The following is a 16,913-nucleotide window of genomic DNA, read 5'->3' on the forward strand; positions in this document are numbered from 1 at the left end:
TGCCCTGGACCACCGAGTCCTCCCCTCCACCGGCCCCCAGCATCTCAGGTGACCAGACACACCATTCCATCACACACTGCTCAAACTCCAGCTTAAACACAGACTTTTGCTTTTCCTCCCAACTCCAGGCAGGCTTTTGTGGTTCATGCTGTAAATGAAACACTCAAAGCCACCCACCTCTGTCCACGTTAGCGCGCAGAGATGTGAGCATGCCCTCTGACACCAGAGTTTTATAAAGAGCACCTTTGCAAGATCTCTCCGATTTCCTGGAGCCACAGGTTTCTATCTTTTTAACACAGTCACTGTCCTCAGTTTTGACCTGTCCCGGTAAGCTCTGGGGTACCACCTCCTCTGTTGGGGTCAGTGGTTCCACTTTAATGTTATCAGAAGCCTCACACGGTACTTCCTTGCTGGCTGCAATACTAAGGAAATCGGGAGGCTTTGATTCTTTGGTGGTCTCCATGGGTTTCTCCTTTGATGTTTTCTTCTCTTTTGATTTAACTTTTTTCTTTGGTGATTTTGTATCCAACACGCTTCCCTTCACATTTGAGACAGGGCGGTTTTTTTTTGCGGGGAGCTTCCGCGAGTCTCTCGGCACCCCAGTCCCCCTTTGCAACGGCTTCAATTGTATACATTACACTTTCAATGTCCGACTCGGAGGACTGTCTCTTTTTACAAGGTTTCTTGGGGGTGGATTTTTCATTTGTGTGCCGGTCCAGCTTATTTTTTTTCTTTTTCTTCTTTATCTTTTCTGGCTTTAGCCCGAGGATATTCATGTCAGCCATTGAAAGCTCTGGAGAACAGCACATGTGATCCTTTGTGTTATCATTTCTCTCAAAAGGACTGTTCTCCATTGCAAGACTAGTAAAATCTCTGCATTTTGCAGTCTGTGATTCCTCAGCTTTTGTCTCATCCCGGTTTTGCATTTTCTCTGACTCTGATTGTTCTAGTTTTCCTTTACAGGAGTCTTTTATTGTTGTTTGCTCCAGGTCTACTTCCATTTCCTCTGGAACTTCCCTTCCCACATCTTCCCGTGCTTCCACTTTTGTCTTCCCAGGTTCTTTCACTTTTACTCCTTCTGAAGCAAGGCACATCTAAAACAAGTTTAAAAATAGTCCCATGAAACAAACATCAACTGTTAACGTTACTTACCTATATTAACAGAAGCATTACACAGGGAACCTCTCTGGCATCTTGGTTCAGGAAAGCAAACTATGCTAAAGGACAGTACTGAAAAACATGCTGAAGCCCTACTGAACTGATGTGACATGGTGATGGCTAAGTGCTAGAGTAAGGCCAGTGGGGTCTATTGCTCTAATAGAAAAAGACTCCAACTGATGTCCATGGTGTTTCCATGATCCTTTAAGTGCCTCTTCTATAACCTGGAAACCCATCACTAGACTGATTTTCAGAATACCCTAAATGCAATGGAACAAAACAGTATCTCTCACTACTGCCACCGACAAATTACTTGAAATCTCATGTCCATAGCCCCTTCAACTCCCAAACGTCCCTACATACAATTCTTTCCTCCATTTTCCAAATGGTGCTGAAGGAGGGGAAGAAAAATAGTTAACTGAATCTCGGTAATTGAGATTATTTTCTTTTACTTGATTCTACAAAATAATTTGGAAGGTACTAAAAAAGCCTTCCAAATCTTCCTTCTCATGTCACAGACTTATTTTGCAAAGAACTGGAAAGCAGCAGTGGTTGCCATGGTTATCTCTTCCTGGAGATAACATTAATGGAAACCAAAACCCTCATACTGTGAGGAACAGCGATATTAAAAAAAAAAAAAAAAAAAAAGCTGTAAAATTGTCTTCAAACTGACATGTTCCTGCAGCACTGACTTGGGAGAGTCTCTTGGTTTTGGATCACCTGTGAGCTATGATGACACTGCTACAGAGGGTAGTCCTTGGCAGCACCAAGCAGCTGCCCTTGGGAAGACATGCTTTCGTCTTACTCTCCCTCTCAAAGCCCCCAAGCTGAATTCCCAGTGCTGTTTTGTTTTTAAAAGAAATGTCAACTAAACAGCTGCCTGGAGTAAAACCAGACAGAGGAAGCTTGTTTTGAACCAGACGTCAGGAGTTTCCCTATCCTGCAGCTCAGGCCATGGGCCATGTGGTCAGTATGGATGTACCCTCCAGATCATTGGGTTCTCTTCAGGTCAATTTTAGATTACTCAAATCAGCAAGGCATTTTTTCCTTGCAAACAAAAATTATCACTTACACCAATATACGTATGAGCATAACACCAATGATAGAGTGCTTTGTACTAAGTTTCCAAAATTCGTGTGGCACAAGGTAGAAATTCCTGACCTTGTTCAGGTCAACCTAGGTTGAGCACTAGAAACACTGGAGCTTGGGCAGCACCGTGTCTATTAGGAAACAGGTTAAATTATGCAGAGGAGAACCCCACAACCATGCTGGGGTGAGTTCTTGGTACCAAGGTACTTCTGTGACTTTTTTGCTGCACTGCAGTGTAAACACAGGCTGTGATTTTCAAAAGCTAAAGATCAATTTTTAAAATGCAACTCATTGAACAGTAATAATACTTTGTCAATTCAACACATATCCCCTTGCCAATTATTTTTTTTTTCTTTATACCTTTGCTTCTTCTGCAGTAGCCAATACAACAGAGGGCAATGGAAGTGATTGCAAAAAAGCAACTTCTGTTTTGTGAGTTCTAAATAAACTTGCAATTCAGTCTTTAAAATTGGGAAAGCTTTAAAAAAAAAACCAAAATACCAAACTCAGAAACAAAGGAAATACAACATTTCAATAAGAGGCCGTTGGTTTTAACTGTTCCCAGAAGAAGGATGTGCTGAGAGTATCACAGCGGAGTTTCTACAAAAGTTATTGACCTGTTTATTTCCCACTTCAAAAACCAGTAGGCATGAAAAGCAAAAAATAAATGAAAGCAACTAATGACTTTTTAACAAGAATTTGTAATGGCAATGCCCTAATCTGAATAAGAGACTAATCCAGCCTTCTCTCTCAACTCCTTGTGCCCCCCAGCCAAACCAAACACTCAAAACCCCAAGCCCTAAAACAAGGAATTCAAACATTTTCAATGGGGATTGGCAAGTCCCTTTGCCACCAGGAACTGGTGGTACTTCTCAGCTGCAGCACAGGCTCCCAAAAATCTCCAAGATGATGGATAGCTAGTCTGGGGAAATCTTGAGTTGTGGCACCCAAGCCACAATACTTTATGTTTCTGTAAGCAACAATGTAATTGTAACTGTAGCACTGTTCTGCCTTCCAGACATTGGCAATCAACATCATTACCTTCTCCGCCCCACTGCACCTGTGGTAATTAGTCACCAGTGTTTTAATATTACCTCTGCCAGCTGAAATAATGCTGATGTTCCACACTGTTTTGTTAAATCGGAAGGACCTGAATGGGATGTACTTGAAGAAATCTAAAGAAAAGACAGGGAGAAAAAAACACAATGTTCTTTTACTACCACAATTCTTTTACGTTTACCACATAGCTTTTGAATGGTTTGTTTCCCCCCTCTTCCCAAAATTCATTTGTAAGATTATACATTGCAAAAAAGTGCAGACCTCTACATGCCATTATAAATAAAACCCTGCTCCACCACTGTTCCTGTGGATGATACCACCGGACACTAAAAGGTATCTGCAAATTTAGGGATCCTCTTGTCCGGAGGCCCTCTGCAGAGCAGGCCGCACGGAAGCACATGCTCTCGCCCACCAGCAGAGCCCAGCAGCTAAGCACTGATCTACACCAGCATGCAACCCCACTGGTCGTGTTTTCAAAGGCTCACTTGGACATGTGATTGCCAAATCGTTTTGTTGTCATAGTTTATTAAGGTTACTCCCGTCAGTAACTGCCTGTTGGTGTCCTACAGGACTCATATGAAAGAGGTACTATGAAACCCAAGTGAAGTAGCAGCCCTCAAACCTCTGGTAACCTTTAATACTCTTCAAAGAACAGGAGGCTGTCTGGCAAGCAGGTAGCTGATTATTCTCCAGAATTTTTTTTCCTGCATCAGGTCGTGATCCTTTTCAATACTTTAGAGTGCTTTGTATCAGTTCTGAGCTAGGTGCAAAGAAATGACCTTTTTCTAAACAAATTAAAAACATCTGTCTCAAGACTGACCATTAGTATGAAGAAGAAAATGTTCTGATTTTAAGGACATACACCATCTCTGATCGGGCTTGCTGGCTTCTTATACTTGCTTTCTTAGAGAGAGGTGGGGTTCTAGGGACTGAGGAACTAAAGCGTTTACAAACTTTTAGGTTCCCCTACCCCCCCCACTCACTCTTCATTGCTCTCAACCAACATGGGCCCACAAAGCTGATTTTGCAGATACCAACCCATCACTGCCGTAAGGGAAATAAACAAAAAAAGGTTAACAGCGCTATCTCTATGTCTCCTGGAAGCTCTTCACAGCACCTCCCCAGCTCTGACCACTACAGCTCCCGTCTCTACGTGCTGCTCACAGCCAAGCGCTGTCGGTGCTGCCGGCACTCTGCGGCAGAAGCAGAACCCGCCCCCCCACCCCCCCAAAGGGGAGTGTCGTGCACCCCCACCCGGGTCTCCCTGCGCTCCCCACGCTGGAGGCTCGAGGCCACGCACGCATCCAGGCACGGCCAGACGCTCAGCCGAGCTGACCAGCAGCCTCCCGGGCTTCAGGCTACAGAGCGGCTGCCCCAGTCGTGTTCAGAAACTTAGAAATTCTCAGAATTTTTTCGAAAACAATTTAACCCACTTCTGCGGTTTATTTTATCACCACCTGCGAAATACCCTGAAATGTCAAAGAGGGAAGCATGGAAAGGGGTGGGGAGGAGTAAGAAGGTAACACTGGTCGATCCACACAGCAGAGGGAGGGAGGCGGCGTGGCGTGGCGTGCTGGAGCAGACCCCTGCCACACCAGCAGCGTGGGGACGGCGGCCCAGACCCCTCCAGCGCACAGCACCCACGGTTTGGGGTTACAGCAGCATGGCACAGGTGTCTGCCAAGCCAACGTGCAAACCTAAGGCAGCCTCAAAGGGATGGCGAACAGGGCTTATCTGGGACGCTCCAAACCAGGTCCCAAACTGCTACCTGAAAACTTAAGCCGAATCTCTCTTTATTTTATTTATCGAATTACAATCCAACACTACAGAGGTCTCCAAAACTGGAAAAAATAATCAAAATCAATAGCGCTAATGTCCTACAAGAGCTAGAGACGAGGAGGATGTGCTTAGCACATCTGCCATGCTTTTCTCAGTTTCAATCAGAGCCTTTAACATTCATTTTGTATACTAAATTAGGCTTGTAAGAATCCATTGGCGCAATCACCAAGAGAGAGATCACGGAAACCTGTCCAACATGCGAACAGCAGGCTGCCAGATTTAGCTTTACTTTTTCTGCCAACTGCAGCACAATCTCTGCACTCCTGTGGACAAGCACCTGTCCTTCCCCCAGATTAGGGCTTCACAAGCTTCACAGTCACATCACAATTTTTAATGCTGACTTCCAAAAGTCAGGCTGCACTCGGCGACAGCCTTACTCCAGAACAGCACTACTCAAAACCTGCTGCTGTCCTGTAAAAGGACACCTCAAAGACTTCTGGCGTCCCTGACTAAACACTACCAGCCTTTCTGCTGACCCAGGGCAGCAACAGTCGAATACCCAGAAGGATCACTGATCACAGTTAGGTGTAATCACCCTTGCAAAGGCAATGCTGACCACACAGCACGCACCCAGAAACTCTACTACTGCCAGGGACTGCCAGTAGGGTAAGGCAGGTTTTCTTCCATTCACAGAAGTTCCTATAAAGTCAGAGAGTAGCATTACTATCCATGCAACAAGGTGTGACATACTTTTATTTCAGTGTTTTCAATCTCTTTTTTTTTCCCTGCAAGAGATTAACCTCACCAGCAAGAATATGGCTGGATGCCACGAGATGGGATCCAGAGAACAATTTTCCTCACTGAAATAGAATGCTATTTTGATTAAGAAAAAAAAAGGGCAAAAATTGTACAAGTACGGTGTGAGCATCCTCCCTTATTTACCTGGAATACAGCATGTACTTTTTCATCTTCATCTTTCAATCACCATGAATATTATCTGCATACCAAGCCTCAAAGGTTTTTGAGTGATTAAACCGTATCAAAGAGGAGACCTCTACAAGGTTATATTTAAGACTCATAGAGCATTTCTAGAACTTTTAGGAAACCTGACTAGTATTCTTGATTACTGCTGACAGCTGCCAATTTCAGAACTTAAAACACTGCTTCCATTTCCAACTCTGCATACAGATTCCTGATGATGACGAAGTCTACTTTTCTTTTCTTATTCTTGGTCTCCAATGCAGCAATGCACCTTCCAGTCCTTATAACCAAAGCTTTACTCCTTGAATCCTGGCATCCAGCTCCTCATTAAGAAGAATGCCATTGCTTTTGTCCTTGAGCACTGTTTTTATTATAGTTATAAGGCCAATTTTTCTAAAAAGAAGTTTTTCTGTGCTGTCTCCTAGAAACTATGCACATTAACAAAGTGTATAAAGAAAAGCTAGGTCCCTGGGGCCATTGTCACTGCCTAATTCTCTTGATATTCCATTATTTATTAATTTATGCTTCTGGAAATACTGAATTTGATACTGGAGCAAAATTTACATAATTCATACTTTTTGGGGGAGAAGATACACACATCTTCCTATTGTGACGCTAATGGGTATAACTTTACCTCTGCCAACTGGAAGAGTGCCGACTTCCCACAGTACTTTACTGGCTCAGGACTTGACAACTGGGAAGTATTTGATGAGATCTAGGTTTTAAATGAACAGAGGAGAAAATATTTCAGTGGCACACAGAAAAGACAGAAAGGAAGGGAGAAAAAGAATGAAAAAATTAAAGAGTTAGTTAAATCAGTTGCTTTTAGATTTTTCTGGCAGAAGGCCCTAGTTCAGATAGGCAATCCCATCCAAAAAACTCTTAACAGGCATTTAGAAGTCAGCAGGATACAAGCAAATATAGAATTTCTTCCTTAGATGAGGCTCAGGGGTTCTCTTCTACATTTGTATTGTCCACAGCTAGTATTCTATGATCCCATGTGCTTTACATGACTAAATGAGCAAGACATACCTGTTGCTTAAGAACATGAACTCTGGTGGTCAAGGTTAAATAATATTCTCCTGGAAAGCCTCAGTAATATTTCCCATTTGGTGAGATATAGAAGAGGACCATTTGTCCTCAAAGTCACTGCTTGTTTCACTTCCTTTAGTTAGAAAAAAGAAGACAGACCTTACATCTGGAGATCAAATCCAACCTTCTAAATAGATGTTGGTCTGCCAGCACCAGCGCTGAATAAGTAACCACCACCGCACATCAGGGAATTGCTTTTGCAGCCAATTTTTTTCTGACCTGCTTCCAAGTGCAGCATTTTGAGTTCATCAACAAGAACTAATTGTTATTTCTCATATTTGACTTTTTTTTTGGCATGGTGTTACCTTGTAGTATTTGACCTGGAAGGCTTGAAAAGCCCTAAGTTTAAGGGCAAGACCACCAGTGTTTCCGTGGCATCTGCCTCATCACAAAAATCATACTTATGACCATGATCTTTCAGATGCAAAAATTATATCTTAGACCTTCTCTTTGTATTTAATGTCTTTCTTTTGAACTAGATTATTCGAAGAGTTTACTTTTCAGTTCTCAAGGAGAACCATTACACACACCTCCCCCCACACCCCTACCAAAATCCATTAATTCTACTGCAAACTATTTAAAATACGGTGAATAATACTGGAATGTGCATTAGTAATAACTTTTAATATTTGACTAAAATAAGTCAAAATCCTAGGTTTGCGTTGAGACGGTTCAGTGAACCTACTCAGGACCTCACTGGAGTAAGTGATCTTGTACAGTGCATTTTGCAGGAAGAGGGCCTCAACTTTTTATCTTTCTACTGTAATAAATTCTCTGCTCATAACGATTTTTTCAGTGCAGTATGAGTGGCAGAAAAGGGACACAAAAACACCCACACACTGAAGTATAACCTGAGAACATGCAGGCATATCTTGCCTCCTGATGCACAATGTGAGGAAAAAGTAACAAATTTCATTTTGACAAGAGAATGGTTGCTCCCAACAAAATGCGAGCGAGATCCTTGTAGTACTAACAGCAAGAGAGGAAGCCAACATTTAACTTCGGCAAAAAAAATTCTCTTAATAGTCAAGTAACCAAACTACAAGAGACAAACATAGAACTCATTCTGCCAAAGTTGCTGGCCAAACATCAGAAGTAAGAGGACGGCTGATCAATCAGCTCTCAATGAGATTACAGATCTCATTCCTGTCTTAACACCATCTTCCAGTTTTAATTAGAATAATCAGAACCTGCAGTATTACAACCACAAACAGACCCTTCTTATGTAGAGGTTTAACTTGGGGATCATTAGGACGAAGTTGTTGTCTTTTATTACAAGACAGGTCAGCATTTTACCTATTATATGACATTCCAGTTTGCATAAGAGCATGTACCATGGTACCACTTTTTCACTTCCCCCCTAGAATAGGCATTTCACTTCAACACAGATATTTAATAATTTTAGTATACAGGCAAACAGCAAATATATTCATCTATTTTACATAGCGGCTTTACCTGGGAAGATTACAGCTTCATCTAAGGGAAGGCTGGAAGAGAAGATACTAACTAGCTCTCACACCTCCCAGTTTCAAGGCATTTTGACCAAAAGTTCTGGATTCAAACCTTCTGTTCAGCACAGAAATAAACAGAAAGGGTTGCTTGCAAACTCGCTCAAAGTGAGTATGTGAGAATGCAGCAGGGACAAAATCATCCTCAGGCACGCACTTTTCTTAAACGACAGTAACCTCCTGGACTGGCAAAGAAAATTCCACCTTGTTGCATGCTGAGTGTGATTGTTTCTTTGGTTAAATCACCTAGAGAAAAACTTCAGAAAAGCAGCTGAAAGTGAAGAGGTTGGGGGATTCTGGCTTCATTTTGTTTTTAAGATGGTTAAACTAGCATTGTCATTGCTTCCACTCTCTGGAAGCATTTTCTTTGTTTAATAATGGATGAGGGTTTAGCTAAGTAAATCCAAGAGGTACTCTTGTTTCTTCTCAACAAAGCAGCCATCACCATCTGTTTGTGTTTGCCAAATACACATCCAGTAAGACCAAGAGAGCAAGGGGTCCATCTGCTCTGCTTCCCTCACGTGGCAAGGAGGGTGACAGCAACCAGCCCATGAGAGCAGACAGCTTGCGAACAGCCACCGCACTAAGGAACACAGCCCACTGCTCGGGAATCACTGGCCTATATAATGGCTTTCCATAAAGGTACCAATGAGAAGGACAAAAGTAGGACCAAGTATTTGCAGGATCAGAGCAGAATGAGAAAGCCAAGAGCATAGCTTGACAACACTCCAAATTTTGAAAAACTCTTCACATCATCTTCTAAGACCTCCCTGGCGCTTGCCTGCACACCCACAGGGCCCAACAAAGTCCTACTCCCAGAATTTTCATCATCTCTTGTGGCAAGTCACTAGGCAGGTCTCATTAACCATGTCCTCAACAGGTTTAACTGATGACTATAGCAGTTGGGACAGACAACCAGATGAAAGGCTGAGGCTGTAAAGACAAAAAGAATCCCGTGCTACGTCTACATATAACGGAGCTGTTTCTGAGTGACAGGGGACTTGTACTCCAGGGGTAAAGGTGTCCATTTTACATGACAAATCTACTCAGTGGGATCGCTGTCTTCACAAAGGGTCACTCTTACTCACCCTGCCGCAAAGGTGGTGAAGAGAAAGGGAACAGATGAAGAACACCCAGCCAGAACCAAAACTGAGCTGGGACAGCTGCCAAAAGTCTCCAGGCACATCCGACCACAGCACACTTCACATTTCTTCACAGGTCTACTTGGCTACTGGCTAAGTAACTATTTTCTCTCCCTCTCTTTTTTCTTTTGTTGTACTGTACACTGCTGACAGCAGCCTACTGCAAATTGCGCACCATAATTTAGCTTACTAAATGCAGTAATGCATTCACATAGACAGGACCCAGTAAGAAGTGGCACAGTTAGGAACGGGATTTTTGCCAAACCTGACAAAGACACCCTGTGCAACTGAAAGCCCTTATATACTTGAAAGAGCACAAGCAGCTTTAATAGCAGGGGGGAGAAAGCTTAAAGAGGCTCTGCAGCATGCTCAATACTTTCCCCTGGAACAAGCTCAATGAAATCAGGCTGCAATGTTAAAAAAAAAATATGCCATTTCTCTATTGTTATAGATAAAAGATGATATTAGTCACTGCGATTAAGGTTTCACAACAACCGTGTAGCACAGGAGGAATAACCATGGCCAACATGGTATTTTGTACTGGTTTGTTTTTTTTTTTTTTGGGGGGGGGGGTGGGGTGGGGTGGCGTGGAGGGGTAGGGTGTGTTTTTTCTAGGTTCCTGTCCCTTATTTCCAGACACTGAAAAAAAAAACCAAAAAACCCCAACCCACTCCAGCATACACATTTTAGTATTTTTACAAGAAAAAGAGATTAGCCCTGACTTTAAAACTCTCCTCATCAGTTTCTAACTTTTTAAGCACCTCTTTTACCTAACATTTGATGATTAGTACATGCACTCCAATGTGCCAAATGAGCTGGCTCAGTGTAGTAGTATGCAACTCAGTGCACTGACAATTTTCAATCCACATGACAATTTTCAGGTTTGTCATTTTGTTGTTTGTTCAATTAGGAGGAAATGATTTTAGGTTCTGTGAAATTTTGACAGTGTGGCTAAATCAGGCTATACATGACAATTTGCAAATGCTGTACTAAATGCAATTCATACCCTGTTCAACTCTGAAGATATCTAAAACTGCTGTTTAATTAAAATATAAGACGGCTAAGATTTTTGAAATTAAGCTAGCAGATTCATTCGTGCAATATTTTGCAATAAAATTAACAAGAAATGTTCTCCGGCTTGTATCTTTAACTTGGTTTAAAAGGTTGGCTTCAGCACATGACTTAATCCTGCTCGTTTCCACTAATTTGCTCAAAAGAACTTCCCAAATTAACTTCTAACTTTAAAAAAAGGTGGCACATATGAAAACATCTTCATGATGAGAGATATTAATTCTATTGTATCTTTTACAGCGGTGTTTGTAGTCAGGTATTTTATGGCACCTGAATCAGTAAAAAGTTTTTTCTTAATTGGGCCTCCTAAGAAATACATTGAGGCCCATCCTAGCCAGGCTAAAAACACACAGTACACAATTAACATTTAACAGAAAGCAGCATGTCATATGTTGTCAATCTTCTGTAAGCACACTGAATAACAAGCCGGGTATCTTTTCATCCCATTATGCTCCTCCACAATAGCACCAGATCCAATCCCATTCTTTTCAGACACACCCTGAATATACCTTTATCATAACTGATTCTGCAAGCAGCACCAGACTCCCCGAAATGGGCAGAGACTGTATGTGTGGAAAGTCAATTCACGAGGCAAGTTAAACACATGGGAGAAAAAACTATTGAAAGCAAGCTTTAAGAACACCAAATCTTCAATACGTGGAGGAAGGAGGATAGCTTATATACTTATGGGTAATTTATAGGCTTTATAAGTCACCACCTAATGATGTTGTTACACATCCTTGTAGCTTCCTTTGACCTGCAAGGTTATTTGTCAAAGGATTCCTGCCTCTAAGGCAGTTGCCACTTTGCACTGCTGCAGCCTCTTCCCATAGGCAGTGCATAGTGTCATTCCAGAATGTCTTTTCATTTGTTTTCCTAGATGTAAATTAAAAGGCTGTTTGGAAAATATGCCCGCAGTGGTCCTTTGGTATGGAAGGCCAGGCAATGTTGACAAGCCCACTACCCTCTGTGTATGCTACAGCTGGTAAAACTGGCCAACATCTCCTCCCATCACTGGTTATTCCCCCCAGAATTAACACAATGCTGTCATGAAGATAAGGATCTACTGATGGGAATCCCTTATGAGACAGGGTGCTTAGTCATTCAGTGACAACTCTTACTGCTTCCTTGTTTCCTCCCATCCTCCCCCACCATATTTCAGCCATTATACCTCAGCAAACTGAAACAATGCAGACTCCTCAGTTTGTTTTACAGCTCCCGGGACTCCAGGCTGTGATGTGCATGAAGAGATCTGTCAGGAAAACGATTATGCTTCTATTACCTAACTCTTCAATTTCAATATCAAAATTCAATGTGCTAAATTTCTGATCCATCATACAGAAAGATTGTATGATGGTACCTAAGAGCATGCAAACAAGTCCCACCACACCCATACAAAGAACAGTACCCACTTTCCAGGAGACACATAACTGAGTGATCTGTGAAACACTTATCTTGAATTATTTTTTCCCAAGGAAAATATTTCCTAGAATCAACAGAACAGGCTAAAACTTTTTGAAGGGATTTTATTTGCCCACTGATATGTCAGAACAAGGTTAGCAACAAAAACTTAACACTACATTGTATTTCACAGTTCAGTGAAAGGCCTGAGACTGCAGAATGGTGGTGCTGATAGAGCACAAATTGCTACTCAGAACAGAAGGTTAAGTGTGGACAGGGATACAGTGCGTGCAGGTACTTTGAGATACCAGATCTATCCCAGACACTAAGGTAACTAACTGTACTTTATACTGTTCAAACTGTGTCAATTATTTTCATTGCAAATGACACCTCTGGTTAATGTTAGACCTTGGTACAAGTACCAACTATTTTGCCACTGATACATACCAACCATGCACTGGTTAGGTGCAGCCTCACTACAGGCTGTTTAACATCACTGAAAAGTACGACTAGCCAATATCCATTTCTAATTACTGATAATCAGTGAGCTACTTCTAAACTGCATGTTCTAGATGAGTAGATGAGCTTGTTCCCTGACACCCACTGAAGTTCTTCTTCAATGGGTAAGGAAAAGCCAGCAGTGACAAGCCCTTAGCAAGAGTGTATCTTGCAGCACAGCACACAATTCCTGCCTACTATGACGTGGCTCTGGAACCTTCCTGTTTGGGCTCTGTAAAATGAACTGAAACAATTAAGTGAGCTGGTATTTCTCTTACTCTTTAAAAGATTTTGCAGTGAAATTCAAGAAACAGACTATTATCAAGAGGAACTACCCAAAGTATGACATTGCTCAACTAACAGTGTAAGTATACAAAAGCATCTTAGAAATACTGGAAGATGGATGTTGAGTTACTACCACAGAAGTATCACAACTGACACCGGAATTAACCATTTTAAGACTTTTTTTAAATATTGCTTTTCATTGCTTGCACACCAGGCATTTCCTCTTCCTAACAAGAAAAGCCAACAGCCTGTTTAAGAGCCCAATTCCAGGTTATGTACTTCACTCTGGCCATTACCTTTAATCAGAAATAAAGGATCAGTGCTTTACTTTATTTCTAACAGATTTTGAAACCCTCAGATCTTAAGTTGGAACTCAAGGTCTTGTGGGTTGATGTTAAAACAAACAAATACAAAATAATACAAAACAAAACCAATCACATTTTCTGTGTTCCAGCATTGCAATTTATTTGCTCCGTAAGTGATGATGTTTAGGGAGGAGCACGAAGGTGCATACAGCAACGAGTATTAAAGACACAACAGGAGTCAAATTCACAGCTGGTGTGAAAACAGGTAATAAAAAGAAAGCCTTGCCATGACTAAATTTCTTTTCCATATGCACTTACTCAAACACCACCCAGGGCCCTGTACAATCAGTATTTACATAGCTAAATAATTATATGTCACTTGATTATGACCATTTCAAAAGCTGGAAAGGTACCAACAAGCAAGTGATGCTTGCAGAGGACCAGGATTCCTTGCAACCTAATTCCTGTGTTATTTATGTCAATGAAATCCATTAAAATTTGGATGAAATAGTGTACATTAAAACAAAAAAACCAAACCACCACAGTTGCACTTCTAGCAATAACTGTAAATATGTCGACAAAAATATTGTATATAGCAAATCTAAAGCATGGTTGCATGCAGCTTTTTAGAGGTTATAGAATAGAAGAAAATTTTGGACATTTTAGAACTAAAGTTATTTTTGATGGAGTTAACAACTAAAGCAGCCACAATACATAAAGGACATTATGTAACCTCCAAATTCATGTGTTAAAATTTTAGTTAGTAGGACCAGTTTAAAACTAAGCGCAGGAATGACACATCTCTAAATGACTGCTTAAACCACAGCTCCACTACTACACCAAGGCTTCCACCATGTTCCTAAACACACTCTCCTGCACTTCAAGTCTGACCTATCTACTGATAAATGATCCAGTACCATAAACCCAAAAAAGAAGGGACAAATAAAAGCATGAATTTTAGTTCAAGATTTTTGATTTCTCTTTCAGCTGAAAATCAGATGCTTCTTAAAAGGAAACACTAGGGAAGACAACCCTTGTTAAAGAAACTCACCTCTGCAAACTGAAACAATGATGACTTCTGACAGGCTTCTGTAGAATTAGTTCCATCAGACTGGCAGGTACTTGAGGAAACCTGAAACAAGAAGTGTGCAGAGTAAGACCTCAAATGTGCTTCTTTCAAGCTAAGGACAACAGTGAACAAAACAAAATACTAGGCACCAGTAGCAAGAAGCAGTGTTTAAGAGAAGACGGGCAATTTAATATTTCACAGTCCTGGACAGGTTAAATCAAATTTATAGGTGAAAACATAGCTTAGCACCCATTTTAATACATTTGAAAATCACCTAAGAATACAGACCACAAAAATACCAGGATACCAGGTTTAGTTTTGTGTTTGTTTTTTTGTTTTTTTGTTTTTTTTTTCCTTTCATAATTCCAAACTTTGCAAAAGAGTTTTATGCAACAGAATACTAAACTGATGATATTGGGCTACACACACACACACACAACTACCTTATACTGGTAATGCTATCAACAGTGCTATATCTGTAATTTGTACTACCACTCTGAACAAGAAAATTACTTAGAAACTAAAAAAAATTTTCTGAAGATACTGAAAGTTGCTAAGTGACAGAAATACTTATTAGAAAAATAATCCCCTATCACCTAACAGCATGAAAATAAGTAGTCAAAGGTACCACAAGCCTAAAATTGCTCAAATAATGTACCTAAACATTCATTTAGGGGTGCTTATGAGAAGCAGTGCAAGAAAGAGTCATAACTTCTGAAATCAAAACACAAAGAAATGACTGTTCAAAAACAACAGCCTTATTCAAATTAACACAGAGCTTAGCTGTACTATTCTTATTAGCTATAAATGCGTTAATCAAGCATCAATCTATTAAGGAATTGTAACAAACGTGATACATGCATTAATGTCACATCTCAGTGTAAAAGGTTTACATGTGTAAAACCTAGAAGAATGAGGTACTTAGTATAAAATAAGGGATGTAACATGGCTTACAGGAAACAGAAGAAAGGAAGGAGGCTTTGTGGGTTTTCAGGAAAAGTAACAGGATGGAATTTTTTTTCTGTAACAATTTTTAATTTTTCCATGAAATTTCAGTTTATTTAAAACATTTTGATGCAAATGTGTTTGTTCCCTTATTTATTACCAAAACAAGCATGTCAATAGCATTTCTTACTGAACGCACACATGAGATTTAGCTAGCAACTGCACCCGTTGCCCATAAGCACAAAGCACCACAGAATAAGCAGGCCTGCAGCACATGCAGTTTGTACTGGTGCTCCTGCTGCTGTTTGTCTGGGATGCTTAAGCACTGCAATAGCACCGCTGTCATTTTGTTTCAGAAATCTGCTACCCATACTCCCCTGAAAACACTAAACGCAAGCATAGCAACCCACAGGCCAAAGGGAACTATATGACTCAACAATCTGCTTCCATACAGTTGAACTTGTTTCTTTCCTGCTGTAAAACCAAGCAGTAACAGTGTCTCCTATAATCTATGCTTCCATTTTATTAATTAAACGCCAAGCAGGATGTTTTATCAGTGTATTATGGGAGTATACCAAGGCAAAGGGTTACAAAGAATGTATTTTTAACAACTGTCTTTTGCTTTTTCATTGTTTTGCGTTACTGTTTCCACCGATGTAGTATTTATTACCGCTTTTCTCAGGCTTCTGTACATTCCGTTTGAGATGTCTGTGCCCCAGCAGTGGTGTGGGTTGTACCACGGATGCATACCACCCTTGCTGCTGTTGAGTGACCCATCTCTGAAGCTCTAAGTCTCTGTACTGGCATGAAATATGTAAGGCTGCTGCTTGCATGTCTGAGCATTCATTCGGTTATTTCAGGCCACTTCACTGGTGGGATTCTCCCAGGAACAACCAAATTTGGGAATCGATTCCCCATATAACTTAAATTTTCTGCAGTTCGACCAGCTGCCTTACACAGCCTAGCTTGCGGTATGTATTTGAAGCAGTTTGTTCACAAGTGGAGCCTATTCAGCGGGCCGTATGCCAGGGCACCGCCTGGCTTAGGAGAAGCGATGTGAACGAGGAGGCCGTGAGTGCCGGCCTGCCCGCCGCGACGGAGGCCGTGGCTCCCGCACCTTCCGCTGCCCGTCGAGGGGCACGTCCGCGTGAACGTGTCAGCAACACGCGGCCCAGCTGGCACCAGCTCCGAGCAGGGGAGCCCCCCGAGAGGGGCTACTGCCGGCTCGGCCCCTGCCACACCAGCGCCGTGAGGCAGCGGCCCCCGGGCGGGCACGGGGGGGGGGGGGGGGTGATGACGAGCCTTCTCGCTGCCGCCGAGGCCGGGGGTCGGGCACAGCTCGGTCCCCTCGCGCCAGCGGAACCGCACGCCGTGGAAGGCGCCGAGCCCCGTTTCCTACAGCTTTGTGTGTAAAGGACAGACTGCTGGTGCCCAGGAACTCGGAGGAGATTTTGTGGTTTGAACAACTGTGTTTTTCCTATTGGTTTCAGCTATCTTTAAAAAGCTAATGCTGTTGTGCCTTTGCTTGACA

The 16,913-nt window shown here is 41.8% G+C and overlaps 1 protein-coding gene across 1 annotated transcript in view; it reads right to left on the bottom strand.

Annotated features, from left to right (window-relative positions):
• The window catches only part of BBX (BBX high mobility group box domain containing), a 161,270-nt gene that overhangs the window by 42,742 nt on the left and 101,615 nt on the right, over nt 1-16,913 (bottom strand). The window contains 6 exon segments of the mRNA XM_033005352.2: nt 178-559; nt 561-1,094; nt 3,342-3,422; nt 6,701-6,781; nt 12,051-12,131; nt 14,420-14,500. Coding sequence (XP_032861243.2) covers nt 178-559; nt 561-1,094; nt 3,342-3,422; nt 6,701-6,781; nt 12,051-12,131; nt 14,420-14,500 — 1,240 coding nt within the window.

The sequence above is a fragment of the Tyto alba genome, unplaced genomic scaffold, assembly GCF_018691265.1.
Source record: "Tyto alba isolate M040663 unplaced genomic scaffold, T.alba_DEE_v4.0 Super-Scaffold_14, whole genome shotgun sequence".
Taxonomy (NCBI): domain Eukaryota; kingdom Metazoa; phylum Chordata; class Aves; order Strigiformes; family Tytonidae; genus Tyto; species Tyto alba.